The following is a 14,878-nucleotide window of genomic DNA, read 5'->3' as shown; positions in this document are numbered from 1 at the left end:
TCTGACTAATCATTATGGAGACATTATCAATTATCCACATATCATCTGCATTATTTATCATCTACACAATATTGGTTATGGCTTACCAAAACAAAACCCTAAAACTTAATGTGCGCATTAAATATAGCTCTTGCATTTTTTAAATTTGTTTCGTTATTGGTTAGTGTTGCATCTGTATATTGTATATTTTGTTTGATATATTTTATTAGGTATTTCATACAAACTATTCATTACATTTACAACTTTATTTTGTATCTTCAATCTGAATATGATTGTTGTGGGTTTTTTTCCTCCACTCAGTATCACTTAAATATACGAAGACAAAGCTTCTTTGTTGTCGGTTCGCGGATTAGAACTTTGGGAATGAGTGTGAAAATTTTCACTCCCAAAAAACTGAACGAACCACACCTGTCCATTAGGGTTAAAATTCTGAGAGTGGGGAGTTAAGATATGTTGACTTTGCTCAACCGGCCACTTGAATTGCTTTCAATGGCAAAACTGCCACTTTAATTGTTGTCTCACCGATTTGTCGGAAATCTGGCTTGTCACAGACTCGTGATAACTGATTAGATTTTCCTGCCAATTCTTATATTATTTAATTAAGGCTTAAAATAATCTCTGAGGTTTGTATAACTCCTCATTTTGGTCTCTGAGATTTGAAATCAATAGAAGTGGTCCTCAGATTGTCTATCATCAATTAATGAAAAATCTCTATAAAATAAGAATAAAATGACCAAAATACCCTCAATTTTTTGTTAAATCATTTTAGCCTATTGTTTTAAATTGAGGGTATTTTTATCATTTTTATTTTTATTTAACATAATTTTTCCATTTTTCACGAAATGACCAAAATGATTGATGATGGACAATCTCAACTACCATTTCTATTGATTTCAAATATTAAGAATCAAAGTGAGGAGTTACGCAACTCTCAATGATCATTTTGGCTAATAAGCCTTTAATTAAAATTACCGTTGCAAAGGATCAATGTGCTTACAGACAAAAAAAAATCATTGATGATTTAGCTCAATTTTTTTTGTGGAGAAGCGATACTATTATGTAATCTAACCTACATGAAGTAATACGGATTTGAATGCAGGGTGGGGGCTCAATGCACTAGTTAACTTGGTTACGTTCAGGTATGCAAGTCCGTTTTGTTTATGATTAACCACATAAACACATGTATTGTTTATATCACTGAATCTTATTCCAGCAACTTATACATGATTTTTTATTTATCAAATTAAAGAGAGATACTGGGAATTATAGAAGCACAAATTTCCCAGAAACTAAGAGTTTGAAGACCACTAAACTTCCTTCTCAATAGGAACTGTGACAATCACTACTTTCACTTCATTGAGAGCGCCCTTTTGATCAGCCGATGGCATTGCCATGACAAGTCCACCAGAAACGAATCCAACCCAATATGAAACGTATTCCGGCTTATTCCCTTCGCGAAATTCGATCTCATTTGCTCCAAAATCATCCCACACTGCTCTAGAAATCTGACTCCGACTACCTAGCCGTTGCGGCTTAATAAGTCCATCTTTTGGAAACTTCTCTACCTTGATTGCATTGCGGTAGTTGGTCTTCAAAAACATGGGAAAGTTGGGAGCCATATTGTTACCATACTTGTTCTCTGCTTCTTCAACACAAAGCTGCAATGCATCATCCTTCAATGGATTTACAGTCTCCGCAGAGATAGTGAAAATAACAGTTTGGCCACATTTTTTGCTAGGATTAGGGCTAAATATGCTGGTGGGGGAGCAACCAGAGGATTTCATAACATCAGGGATATAATACATTGGTGCTGCAGGTAGATCATCTTTTGAAAGCAGATTGTTGTGAATTTTAGCCCATTTCTTTAAGAAGTTTTCCTTCAACAAAATATCTGCCAGAAGAATGCTGCAACTAATTCCAACTGAGCATCCTCCACATTGGAATTTGGTCACCTAAGAGAAAAACAATGAAAAATATATAATAAAAACCAAGCAATAATCATCCATGTTTCAAATTTGAAAATACCTTACACACCAAAACACTAGAACAAAAATTGTCCTAGGCAACAGGGGATATCCCTTGTCTAATCATTTTTGATCTAGTGAAAGCTCGCTTAAATTCTTTTGAGGGGTTTGGTTTTATGTCCCCAATTTAAGCGCTATTTTTTTCCTCCTCCTATTTCCTTCTATTAATTAAGAGATGTGATATCCACACACCTCATTTTACTTCTCACATACCCTTTTAATTTTCGGCCGTCAAATCGGATGAATTGAAGAAAATCAACAGACAGAAATTATCAAAGGTGTGTGAGAAGTAAAATAAGGTGTGTGGATAGCATATCCCTTAATTAACTTCACCAGTATCGTCGAGGTTAACTTCAAAATAATAATAATAATAAAAACACAAAGCTCTTTACATGAAATATGCATGTAGTTTGATTACCTGAACATAAACAAGTGGAGAGTACTCAGGATTTTGTTCATCAATATCTTTCCAAAACACAAGCTTAGCTTCCGCATCCTCTCCATCTCTGCTGCCCTTCAAATCAAGAAACTCAGACAATGTTATCGGGATGCTTGTCTGAAAAAGTCTAACGCCACTATCATTTGACACAATCTCCAGTTGATTTCCTTCCTCATTCTGACGATCAAAAGCTTTTCGAAATCGCCCTGCTATTAACGGTTGCTCCAGCATGGCCCTTGCTAGAGACTCCCTAAACCATCCAACGTGAAACCAACGAGCACCGTCCTCGGTTGCCTTTGCGTGGTAAAGAAGGATGTGAAGACACTTCCGGAATATTCCAAAACCTATAGGGTCTACCGCTGACACTTGGCGCACTTGCCGTGGATCGGTTACCTTCGTTGGTGTCACGGTCTGCACAGATTGAATGTGAATTTCTGGGAGGAGATTAATGGCGCCGTTAGACATTTCCATCTTGTAATGCTTTGAACTATAGCGAAGGGGACATGGATTCACTCTTCTATATATGCCCAAGGAGCTGCTGCATTTGAAATTACAATATGGCCCGCACTTTACATTTCACGCAAATCTTCTTTTTGCTGACAGATCTCTCAATGTCCGGAATACAGGTTGTATACTACGTGTTACTATACAAGTGGTGAGATAGTTATGATAAAAAATTAACTTAACAAATAAAACTGCCCCCCACTCATATAATGACACATAGTTACCACATGTACTCCGCGCACAATACAAAATTGAGAAAATTAGAATTAGATGCCTCATTTTAGACTTTTGTAGATTAAACATGTTTTTTTATTAAACTTTTGAAACATTTGATTAAGATACTCATACCAAACTACTTCAAATTAATTGAAATTAATTTACATTTAAATATATGCTATATATTTTAAATAATTACAACTATATTTAAGTCAAAAAATTTAAACTTTTCAATTCTAAATGTATACCCACGGCAAATGGAAATGTACCAACGTCAAACGAAAACGTACCAACCCCGAATGAAAACGTACCAAATTATAAACTATATTAAAATGAATATTCATCTTTTTGGAATGTTTAAAAATATGTTTGATTCATACACAATGCTTTAGATAGTCTTGTTTTTCGGTAGATAAGTGTCACATCCCAGCCCGGGGGGACCACTTCCCGGGCCTGCTCCACCACCGTAGCACGATATTGTCCGCTTTGGGCCCCGACCACACCCTCACGGTTTTGTTTTTGGGAACTCATACGAGAACTTCCCGATGGGTCATCCATCCTGGGAATGCTCTCGCGCGCTACTCGCTTAACTTCGGAGTTCCCATGGAACCCGAAACCAGTGAGCTCCCAAAAGGCCTTGTGCTAGGTAGGGATGAGAATATACATATAAGGATCACTCCCCTGGTTGATGTGGGATGTCACAATCCACCCCCCTTAGGGGCCCGACGTCCTCGTCGGCACACCAGCGACCAGGGTTAGGCTCTGATACCAAATTGTCACATCCCAGCCCGGGGGGGACCACTTCCCGGGCCCGCTCCACCACCGTAGCACGATATTGTCTGCTTTAGGCCCCGACCACGCCCTCACGGTTTTGTTTTTGAGAACTCACACGAGAACTTTCTGATGGGTCACCCATCCTGGGAATGCTCTCGCGCGCTACTCGCTTAACTTCGGAGTTCCTATAGAATCCGAAGCCAGTGAGCTCCCAAAAGGCCTCGTGCTAGGTAGGGATGAGAATATACATATAAGGATCACTCTCCTGGGCAATGTGGGATGTCACAATAAGTCTCTGGAACAACTTTTAGTTAATCGGAGATAAATCCTTATTATTGTAGATAATGCTAAATAATAGCGATAAATCATATAATTTTGAATTAACAAAAAGGTTATTATCCGTTGATTAATGACTCTTTCTAGAAAAAAAAATTTTAATTAAAGTAAGTTAAACTTTTACATTGTTAACAACTATTTCTATTAAAAAAAAATTAATTAAAGTAATTCCTCATTATTAGAACAAAAAGTAATAAAACTTATCTTTTGAAAACAAACGTAACAAAAATTCAAATGTACCAAAAATTTAAATGTACCAAGAAGCTAAATGGACAAAAAATTCAAATTCAAATGTATCAAGTAACTAAATGTACCATTATAATCAAACGTACCTAACAACGAGTTTTGTTAATTGTTACATTCTATTTAATTTACTAAAATAAATATATTTAATAAAAAAAAAATATTAAATCATCATAATAAGAAATGCATAAAAATAGAAGGAAAAAAGGAAATGCTAACGTGAATAGACTTCTAACGAAATAAAATTAAAGTACCAAAATTGTAGAGAAAATGTTTAATCAAATTTGCAAAAGGAATAAATGTTTAGACAATAATATTTAAAAACGAGGCGTCTAATTCAAAACATCCCAACTTTGATTTTTATGAATCGGCAAGTCATACATTCACAATACATTTTTGTTTTACAAATAGTAAAATAATTACACTGAATTCATCTAACTACGAGAAAGAAATTCGAACCTAAGAATAAAGAATAAAAAACACTGCTCAAGCCAACTTCTCTAAACCGAATTTGCACATTCACAATACATTCAATTGTGAATGACTCTTTTAAGTAGGTGGGTTAAGCGCACAGATGGTGGATATAAATACATAATTAGTTGATACGTCGCCAATTAAATGGACCGTTCAGGTATAAATCAAATCAATTAAACAGAGTACTGGTGGAGTTTGGACTTTGGGTCGGCATTACATCTTTATAGACCCTCACCAAGTTAGTAAGTAGTATATTTTAGCTTCTCTTATCAAACGTCTCAATCTTTATCCCATTTAATGCAAAAAGGCGTATGCTAGGAAGAAGGTCCCTATGTTGTAATGACGAACAAATCGATGTGGGGTTGCGATGACTCCACCCACATTATAACACATTTTTTTTTTTTTTTAACAAACGATATTATTTATACTAAGAAAGATGAATGAGCTTAGCCTCACAATGAGCTAGTAATAATGTGGTTCAAATTCGCTTTTGGCGAAAATCGAACCTAAGACAACACTTACAAGTGAATAAGAATACTACTAGAGTGTAATATTAAATGACACATTATAACACGTTTTACGAGTAGGGTTTATACTTTTAGTAAAATATCAACGATTGTACCCTTTAATTTTTGTATAATACTAGCGTTACCCCGTGAGGGAGTGAACATTATCTCTCTCTTTTTTTTTCTTTTTTTTTTCCCCCTCAAATAGCGTATTTTTATTGTATAAACTTTATAATTAAAGCCGCTTATATTCTTAACCTTCATTTGAAGATTATCTTTACAGAAAAATTATTTGAGTCAGAGATTGTTCAGTGATCAAAATGTATAGAACAAATCAACGGTGTAAGTACCAAATAATATTTACGATGAACCGTTAATTTATTTGATGACTAAGTGATTCAGATTCAAATATTTTTTTTGTATAAATCTTTCGAACCAAGCTATTAGAAATCTTTTGAAAGAAGAACACTAGACTTGCACCTATTTTAGTTTAATAAAACGACATACAAGCCAAACAATGGACTTGCACACCAAAACCCCCAAAATAGTACCAGAATTTTGCAATGTGCAAGGAATGTATCAAACAAAACTTAAACCATAGTCAAGCCCCATATATGTAAAACAAAATAAGAACCCAAACCACAACCAAAATCTCTAAAATCGATATACCCAACCCCAAAATCTAACAATTTCAAATACTATAGCATCAATTGAGAGAGGAATTGCGAGAATACTTAGAGATTACAGAGAGGGAGAAAAGGAAGAGCATTTCCTTTGCTGGGGTTCCCCTGAAAGCATCTATTGACCAGAAAATAAAAATAGAAGAAATAAGCTCCAAATTACAGATTAAGCGAATATAGATGGATCGAACCTTGAAAATTGAAATTTCAAACAAGAGAAAGGTTATAGACTTACAACGATCTGGATGTCGGTAACTGGGTTTGGATCTAGGTTTCTGATAGGAGAGAGAATCGTATAAATAACTGATAGCGAAACTACACTAGCTACGGAGAGTAGCTGACATGGTGGTAGACGAGAATTGCTGCTAGGATGGTCAATCCAAGAAGAGCAACTGACAAGGGAGATAGCAATGGGATCCAAATCTAGGGTGCGGCAACATTTTTATTTTTCCTTGCTTAGATTAATTTTTTTTTTTTTTTCATTAGGGTGCGATAGTTGATAAGCTCTAAAAACCAATAGTTTTATATTTTTTCGTTTTCCCGGTAGAAAAAAAAAAAGCTTTTAAGAGAGGGAATCATCCTGCCTTTTTTAATAAAATGTACCGACGATATTTTCTAGTAGTGAGAGCTGCCGGTGATGTACGGGGAGATGGATGACGATTTTGTTGTCCTAAGAATAGCACCAAAACCAATTGAAAACCAACTCAAACACAGCCACAGGAAATATACCAAATGAAATGCAAAAACAAATTAAAAAAGATACCACAATTTGAACAAGGTTCCTCTATAGTCAATATAACTCAAAACTAGTACAACAACTACAACTTTGATGGAGTGATAGCTAACAGATGGAGTAGCAACTCCTTGTTGTTTGGGGCTTTGAGCAGCTCTCCCTGCTTCTCTTAACAACAAAAGGCCACACCTTTTTCACACCAAAGGATGGTGCTGTCACCGAAGCTCACCCTTATATTCTCTGCCTTTTAAAATACCAAGAAAGGCTCCTAGCCTTTCAATTTTTCTTCGCCTTTTACTGTTGGTCGAAAAGAGCCTACAATTTGGCCACAAAATTATTGGGTCAAGGACTCCCATTGCACCCATCTTGGCTCTGCTAGTGTCGACACCTCATTGCAAAGGATTTCAGCGTGCACACGTATATTTCACGTGTATTGACTTTGGTAAACGTGAGAAAGAAATACATTTTGTTTTAATTTTTAATTTTTATAGTGTGAGAAATGTAGAAGGTGTACAAAATGAAAGCTATTTAAAAGCTAAAAATATTTCAAGTCAACTTTATTTCTTTTCTCCTAAATGCTTTCCTTGTATCTTCGGAAACTCAAAGTTTAGAAACGAGATAAATATCAATGTGTACTGAGTTTTGATATATTGCCCTTTGTTTTCCATTTTTTCTCATTGCTTCTCACACTATTACAAAAGGGCCTTATAGTGTCAGTGGGTGATGTCGGTTTAATATAATATAGTGGCAGATAAGATATTTGTGACACTTACTGAACATGACGTCGGATTTACTGTCGCTTGTAAGCGTCATAAACTGTCTATGTCGCTTTTAATTGACGTAAACATTTAATGTCGCTTATAACCGACATAAATTTTAATAATTTTTAAATACTGGTGTCGCTTTAAATAAAACAATGTTGCTTTTAAGCGACATAAAATATGAGTGTCGCTTCTAGCCGACACTAATTATTGTTTTTAAATATTTTAAAGCCTATGTCGGTTCTAAGCGACATAGATTTTAGTTTTTTTAATATTTTGAAACCCAGTGTCGGTTGTGAGCGACATATTGATGGTCTTTATATACTCTCCCCCGTGTATTCTTCTTCCTCTCTTGCATCTTTCTTAAGCGTTCTTCCAATTTACAAAGCCTCCCCCGTGTTTTCTCTCTCGCATCTTTCTTATTTGTTCTTCCAACTTCATTTGTTCCTTCTTCATGATAGTAAGTTTTTCTTGCTTCTAATATTTTTATTTTCTCCTCTTATGTTTATTTTTTATTTGCAATTTATTTTTGAAGGGAATTTATTTGAGCTGGTTGAGTACATAAACAATTGATCGACAACGGAATTCTTCCATAATTCAAGTTTCTATCACTAAATTCTTTAATTTTCAAATTGTATAATACACAAGTTTATTTATTTAAAAATTCTAATTTAAGTACTTAGATAAATTTCTACTAGTTTTGTTAAATTAATAAAAATTTAGTCGAATTAATTAATTTTGTCACTTGAATTGTTATGAGAAAATGGAAATGAATAATATTTATAAGCATTTATGTTAAATTAAAAATATGAAATATAACATAAACTTATAATATTTAGTAATATAAGAATATATTATGTTAATTTAATTTGTTTTGTACTCCAATTGTTATTTTAATTTGTTTTTGTTTTGATTTTGATAACTTTGATAACTTTTGGTTGTTATTTACTAGAATAGATTAGATGATCATAATTTTGATAACTTTTTGTTGTTATTTTAATTTGTTTTCGCTATAATAGGTGTTGAAAATTAAAAGATTGCAATCGTGATAGAGTTCGTGGGTTGAAAGATAGAAATTGAAAATTTTAATAGTTATGCCTACATGATAGGGATTGAAAGATTGTAGGGATCTTAGTGTCAACGTAATATCTTGCCCTCGTAAAGTGGTAAAACATGGACAAGAGTTGGTTGACAATACCCCGAAATTTTGAAGCATATACAGCTGGAATTAATTTGTTTTTGTATCAAGCAGTTGCAAATGGTGTTGATCGTGATAAGTTTAGATGTCCTTGCAAAAGATATTGTAATCGATATACTTTTGTTAGGAACACTATTGTTGAACATCTCATATTGTATGATATGGATAAAGATTATAAAAATGCTTGGTGGCGACATCATGGTGAGCAAAACATTGGAGAGCAAAATGTGGCAATTGGAGAAGAAGAAACAGGAGATGAGGTGACTGGTATGCATGATTTTCTTAATGATGTATTTGTCCAACCATTAACAGAAGAAGGTGTTGGGCCGTCTATTGAACCCTCTATTGGGGAAGGGCGTCCAGAAGAGGTGGAGACTTTTTTTAGGTTGCGTGAAGAGGCAGATCAAGATTTGTGACCAGGTTGTAAGGAGTTTAAGAAATTGGAAGTAGTTGTAAGACTGTATCAGATCAAGTGTTTAGCGGGAATGCCAGACGAGATCTTCACCACGTTACTGGAGTTAATTAAAAGAATGTTGCATGAAGGGGATTGTTTTGAATCCTGTTATAAGGCAAAAAAACTTATAAATGACTTAGGTTTGATGTATGCAAAAATTGATGCATGTCCCAATGATTGCATGATTTATTGGTAGAAATTTATTTTTAATTTGATGCCTGCAGAAAATTGTTTGTTTTTTCATTGACTTATAATTATAGCGAAAAAAGCATGGGAAGGAGGCGGATCCTGTTTCGTTCTTTCATCATTGTCATACTCGGAAAGATATCACTTGGATTGATGAATCATTTGAGCGCATTGGGGTAATTGATTTTTTTGTGTTAGTATATCATTGTTATTAATTTTTATTATCTATAGTTGAATTTTTATTTTAAATTTTTTTATTACAAGGCAACTATGAAGGGCAATATTCAATCTATGATTGAGTTTGGGCAAGAAGATGGTGATGAGCTTAGGACCTGAGTTTATGTCGAGATGATAGATCCTGAGTGTCATAATAGAGTACGAGGATATGGACATGAGGTGACTCCGGATATGGTGTTGTATCCATCTTATTCAGCTTTGACTTCTAATTGCTCTAGAAGATCATCCAGAAGTTTAGTGGCAGTGTTGATGACTGAGAACAATGAATTGAGAAGGAATGATGAAGCTAATGCTAAATGGATGGCGGGCCTAGAGGTTAAGCTTGAACAAACATGCAGCCAGCAGCAGCAACAGAATCAGTTGTTACTGCAAAAATTACAGCCGCCACCGCCATATAGCCCAGGAACCCAACAGTTAGGCCAGAGTCGACCTCCTCCTCTATATCCATGCCCACAAGGAATCCAACAGTCAGCCCAAAGTCAGCCTCCTGCTGCATCTGCATATCCGTTTACAGGCTATAATCAGCAACCTCCTTCATATCCGATGTATCCGACATAGCCCATGACATACATGCAGTAGCCACCCATGTCATACATGCAGCAACCGCCATGTCAAATGCCTATATATCGACCCGAGATGCCTTCTCCTAATGGGATTTCCCAGGATGTTCCAATTGGAGGGTTTTCTGGAATGCTCGCAGGTGCTCCATTAGATGTTGACATGGCGAGGGTTTTTGGATCATAAGGAGGATTTGAAGAAGGATCTGGGGCACATTTGGGCTCCGGTTCTGTTGAGTAGTGTATGTGGTTCGTTTTCTTGTAGGCTATGTATGACGCATTGACCAAAAGTCAACCGTCAGTCAAAGATCGACAGTAGGGTCCACAACCCTATGTAACTCAATCTGAAAGATCCGTAACTTAGATTTTTTATCAGTAACTTCCAAAGATCCACATTATGTTTCTAAAACATCATCCTAAAATTTCACTATGATCCAACGGTTGGATCTCTGCCAATTTCAAATTCAAGTGGCGGTTAACGTTTTATTTTATGAACTTACAAATCCAATTTGGGAAGATCCGCATATCGGATTCCTGATCCGTAAGTTCCTCTGATCCTCAAATATTACGTATTATAACATATTAAATTTTGGTGACAGTCCAACGGTCGGATCATCGATTCATATTTTTACCAAGTAACGTACCTTAATCAAACTAGATACACAATAATCAAATCACATCATATGGATATCAAATCTAAGATCGTATCGATTTAACATAAAATAGCATCCGTGATCCACTGGCCACGCGCCTCCGCCAGTGGCGGTCAGCCTCCCCGACTTGCCGGAAAATTCAACTATTTCTTAAAATTCTCAAATTTTATAAGAATGAAGATCTCAATGAGTAGAGCAATTTTCATACCTGTGACTAAGGCCAATTTGACCTGAAAAAAGCCTCAATTTAGCTCAAACCGTACGGAACCCTAAACTTGGGTGTGTTCGATTCAACCTCCAAATTCACTCCGATGCCTCAAACATTGCTTGGGCTTTGTTCCTGGGGTTAAGGGGAGCCTAGTGGTGGTGGTAATATGCTGGGTTAACTTCACAATTGTCGGATTTCGCCATGGCACCCACAGAACCCACGGGTTTCGTTCTACTCGAATTCAAGCTCAAACCCAATAAAATTTAGTTGGAAATGGAAGAGGGGAAGATAAGGATTAGTTTTTGCGTGGTGATGAGGGTTAGATCGCCGGAAAACCGAAGGAAAAATGTCGAGAAGGCGGCAGTGTAGGTGGTGCCCGACGGGTTACACGGGCCAACCCGTGTCTCCCCCTCTTTCTTCTCTCATTTCCCCTTCTTGCTCCTGTTTCTGATTGGTTACCTTCCTCTCTCATTTCCTCCTTTCTTTTCTCTCCTTCTCAACCCAGCCGTCGATTTCTTTCTTTCCTTCCATCCTAGCTACACACGTGGTCTCACAGATCTTTGCTCTAGAAATCTAGAGCCTTCCAAGTTAAATAAAATTACCAAAATATCTCTAACTTTAAACGTTAATAACTCTTCCGTTATAACTCCAAATCACGCCCTGTTTGCGCTCGTCCATAGTGATGAGTACTACAAGAAAATGCCAAGAAAACAAACCTTACGTAACATGACATGGCAGTCAATACTTTTCCTCGAAGGGCATTTTCGTAACTTCACTTATTAAAATTATAAGAATCATAATTTTTAGGAACGGGCTGTTACAATCTACCCCCTTTAAGAAAATTTCATCCTCGAAATTTAAAATAACTTGCTAAATGTAAAATACTTGGAAATAGGGAGAAAATATGTACATAAATACATACACAAGGGAGAAATCGAGTTAGAGCGGCTGCATAAAAGAGAATGCCCTTCCGTCGCGGAATCGGATTGCAATTATTCCTCTTTCATGCCTCCAAGCTCATCCCTTCTTCCTTCCTCGATAATATAGTAGTACAATTCCCGTATAAACTGTAAAGTTGAAAACACCAATTATTATGTAATAACATAAGAAAAATATATACATATAAAAAATATCAAGAATCGATACATATATATAAAAACGTACGATTTAAATACTTGTATTGAATTTAAAACCAAGAGTGAAAATAACTCACCCAAAACTTGTAATGGCAGAAATACCATCCAAATAAAATAATGTAGTAAGAAAATATTTGTACAAAAAATCAAAACTCAAAATGAAAATGGGTCTCAACAAACATTCATTGTGTCACGAACTTCAAGAATAAGTCTGAACCATAGCTAACTAGTAAGTGTTGCCGTAGATGAGCCGTCTTACCCACTTGCTTTGTGAACCTAACAATTAAGCCATTGATATTTCAGTTTGCAGCTTATAATGTCGATAACTCATCATTGTCTTAATAATCTAGTGAGAACTTCCCAAGGATGCCAAAATATCGTATTGCTTCTCGTGTATGAATATGCCTAGATCGTCCTATTCATGCCTCGATTGCGATACCGTACTACCCTAGAGTGCACCAAACCAACTGTTAGAAGTGTTTCAACGTCCACATTCCCACAACAAGAAAACCCTGGAGTGAAGCAGTGGAAATATACATGGAGACGAACACATATTGCAAGAAGCTTCCTTCATGACTAATCACTAGAGTTGCTTTCCAAATCGTAGGGTATAAGATCTAAAAGCTCAGATTAGGGAAACCATATCTCTGACGACATTCTTTGAATAACAGTTGTAATATTCGAGCCACACTTGAAAATTAACGCCACAATTGCCAAGCTCAAAACCTACATTTATACCTTCACCAAAACCATACTGAACTGCTGCTTAATCCCCAAGCTGCTTGGAATTTTTTTTTCCTTGGTAAATCTGATAAACTCGTAAGAAGATTATATTCTAATGGTTCCTACTATGATCGGAAAAAAAAACTAGCGCACACATTCGCTAAGTCGATCCATTGTGAATTCCTCACTGATTGAGTGAGAAACCATGTTGAGCTTGAAAATTTGCTAACAAGGTTTCTTGATGATCGAAAAGTAACATCATAAAAGTATCCGAGAGTTCCGCATAGGGTGGAAATAGAGCTAACTGAAGAGCATTCGGTATCTATGAGCTTTTTTACTGCGGTCGTCAGTAACTACAGTTGCACAATCAGGACGATACACTATGGGCAATTGTAGACATTGATTTAATTCTTGCACATTATCATAAATTTAATCTATTTCAAATAAGGACGTATTCGAAAAGTCTAAGATTGGTAAAGATTTTGAATACACTTCTCCTCTAAGAAATGTCATCAGGTTTTCAAACAAAAAATGATAATTGTTGACCCTAAGTCATGAATAAGACGATTTATTTCGAACGGTTTTATCCAATGGAAAGTATAAATGATTCTCCAGCATGCTGCCTTAGCACAGTCAAAACATCCAAAAAGAAGTTCATCGAGCATTTCGAAATGATCAATGTCATCAAAAGACGTAAAGCAAAGGTAAGGTGAGACAACAGTTCAATTGTCAAAAATTTTATTCATAAGCAACCCCAAATTTAACTAAGTTTCCTTGGCCGATAAGTGAGGAAAAACGCTATAGCCGAAAATCATTAACCACTTGTCGATAAACCCGACAATACTAAGGTTACCTCAAATCTCACCACACTTTGTGAGAATTTCAACCTCCTTCCACTAAACTCTTTTTGGAAAAGGAAATAATATCATCCACACAGATCACGTCTTTCGAGATAAGTATCAATCCAAACAAAACTAATGTTGGAGAAATTTGGTCTTACCGTTGAAGGAGATGAGAAAGTCGTTGAAAGGACTACTACGAAGTAGGCAGGTTAAGAGAGAAAACTCGGGTTACAAAGGATGGGCCGGCTAGACCATCAACTTGAAGTAGGGAATAACGGTTTTTAATCTTCATCAGAGGGAGTTGCCAAAATCTGGGTATGACCCTAAGGTTCAAAGCTCCCTAGATAAAGGCTTGGTTGAATAAATTCCTAATCAATAAGCTTTAGTAACCAAGATCTTCCAAACGGTAGGAGTAGCTTGAAAAGATGCAAGGAAACTAGTCTAGTATAAGAAAGTAGATTGGTGATAATGTCTCAAGTGAGACTTTGGAACATGAAGCCTGAATGTACGTCCTCAAAACGTACCATAATACTTCCTTTCACTATGTCACATGCTAATAGGTCTTCACCGCTTTCTTGATACTTAATTCACCCTAACAGTAAGAAATTAACTCGTACTTCAATTCTACTGTCTACATGTGAAGGTGATTGGAAATGTGGCTAATCGGAGAGGTTATGTTTACCTGGATAGGTGATAAGGTAAAACCAACTATGAGTTTACTGTCCTAATGCAAAGCTTGCTCCTAACTTTCCAAGATTCAATTTCTTCGGCTCAGCAGTCACAGTTGATTAGTCTATTAATCATGCGCTAATTAACAATTTCATGACATTTTGATATTGTTCGTTACCCTGAAACTGTGAACCGACATTCTGGTATAAAGGTATCACTCCCAGATATGAGCACCTGTGTCTGGTATCAGGAATCATAGCGCTTAAATACTAGTTGACAGTTGCTGAATATCAGACAATATTGTCAATTAGTAGCGCCACCATAG

General features: G+C 36.0%; 1 protein-coding gene across 1 annotated transcript; it reads right to left on the bottom strand.

The window, feature by feature from the left end:
• Positions 1-1,185: 1,185 nt before the first annotated feature.
• On the bottom strand, positions 1,186-2,970 carry LOC137723457 (protein ECERIFERUM 26-like). Its single transcript, XM_068462655.1, has 2 exons — positions 2,443-2,970; positions 1,186-1,952 (listed from the first exon to the last, which is right to left on the bottom strand). Exons 1-2 carry the CDS (start codon positions 2,932-2,934, stop codon positions 1,308-1,310), a joined length of 1,137 nt encoding a protein of 378 aa, XP_068318756.1. The 5' UTR covers positions 2,935-2,970; the 3' UTR covers positions 1,186-1,307.
• Between the last annotated feature and the right edge of the window lie 11,908 nt (positions 2,971-14,878).

This window comes from Pyrus communis, chromosome 17 (genome assembly GCF_963583255.1).
Source record: "Pyrus communis chromosome 17, drPyrComm1.1, whole genome shotgun sequence".
In the NCBI taxonomy this organism is placed as follows: Eukaryota; Viridiplantae; Streptophyta; class Magnoliopsida; order Rosales; family Rosaceae; genus Pyrus; species Pyrus communis.
The sequence above is the reverse complement of the archived record's forward strand: the minus strand, read 5'-3'. Positions and strand labels throughout refer to the sequence as shown.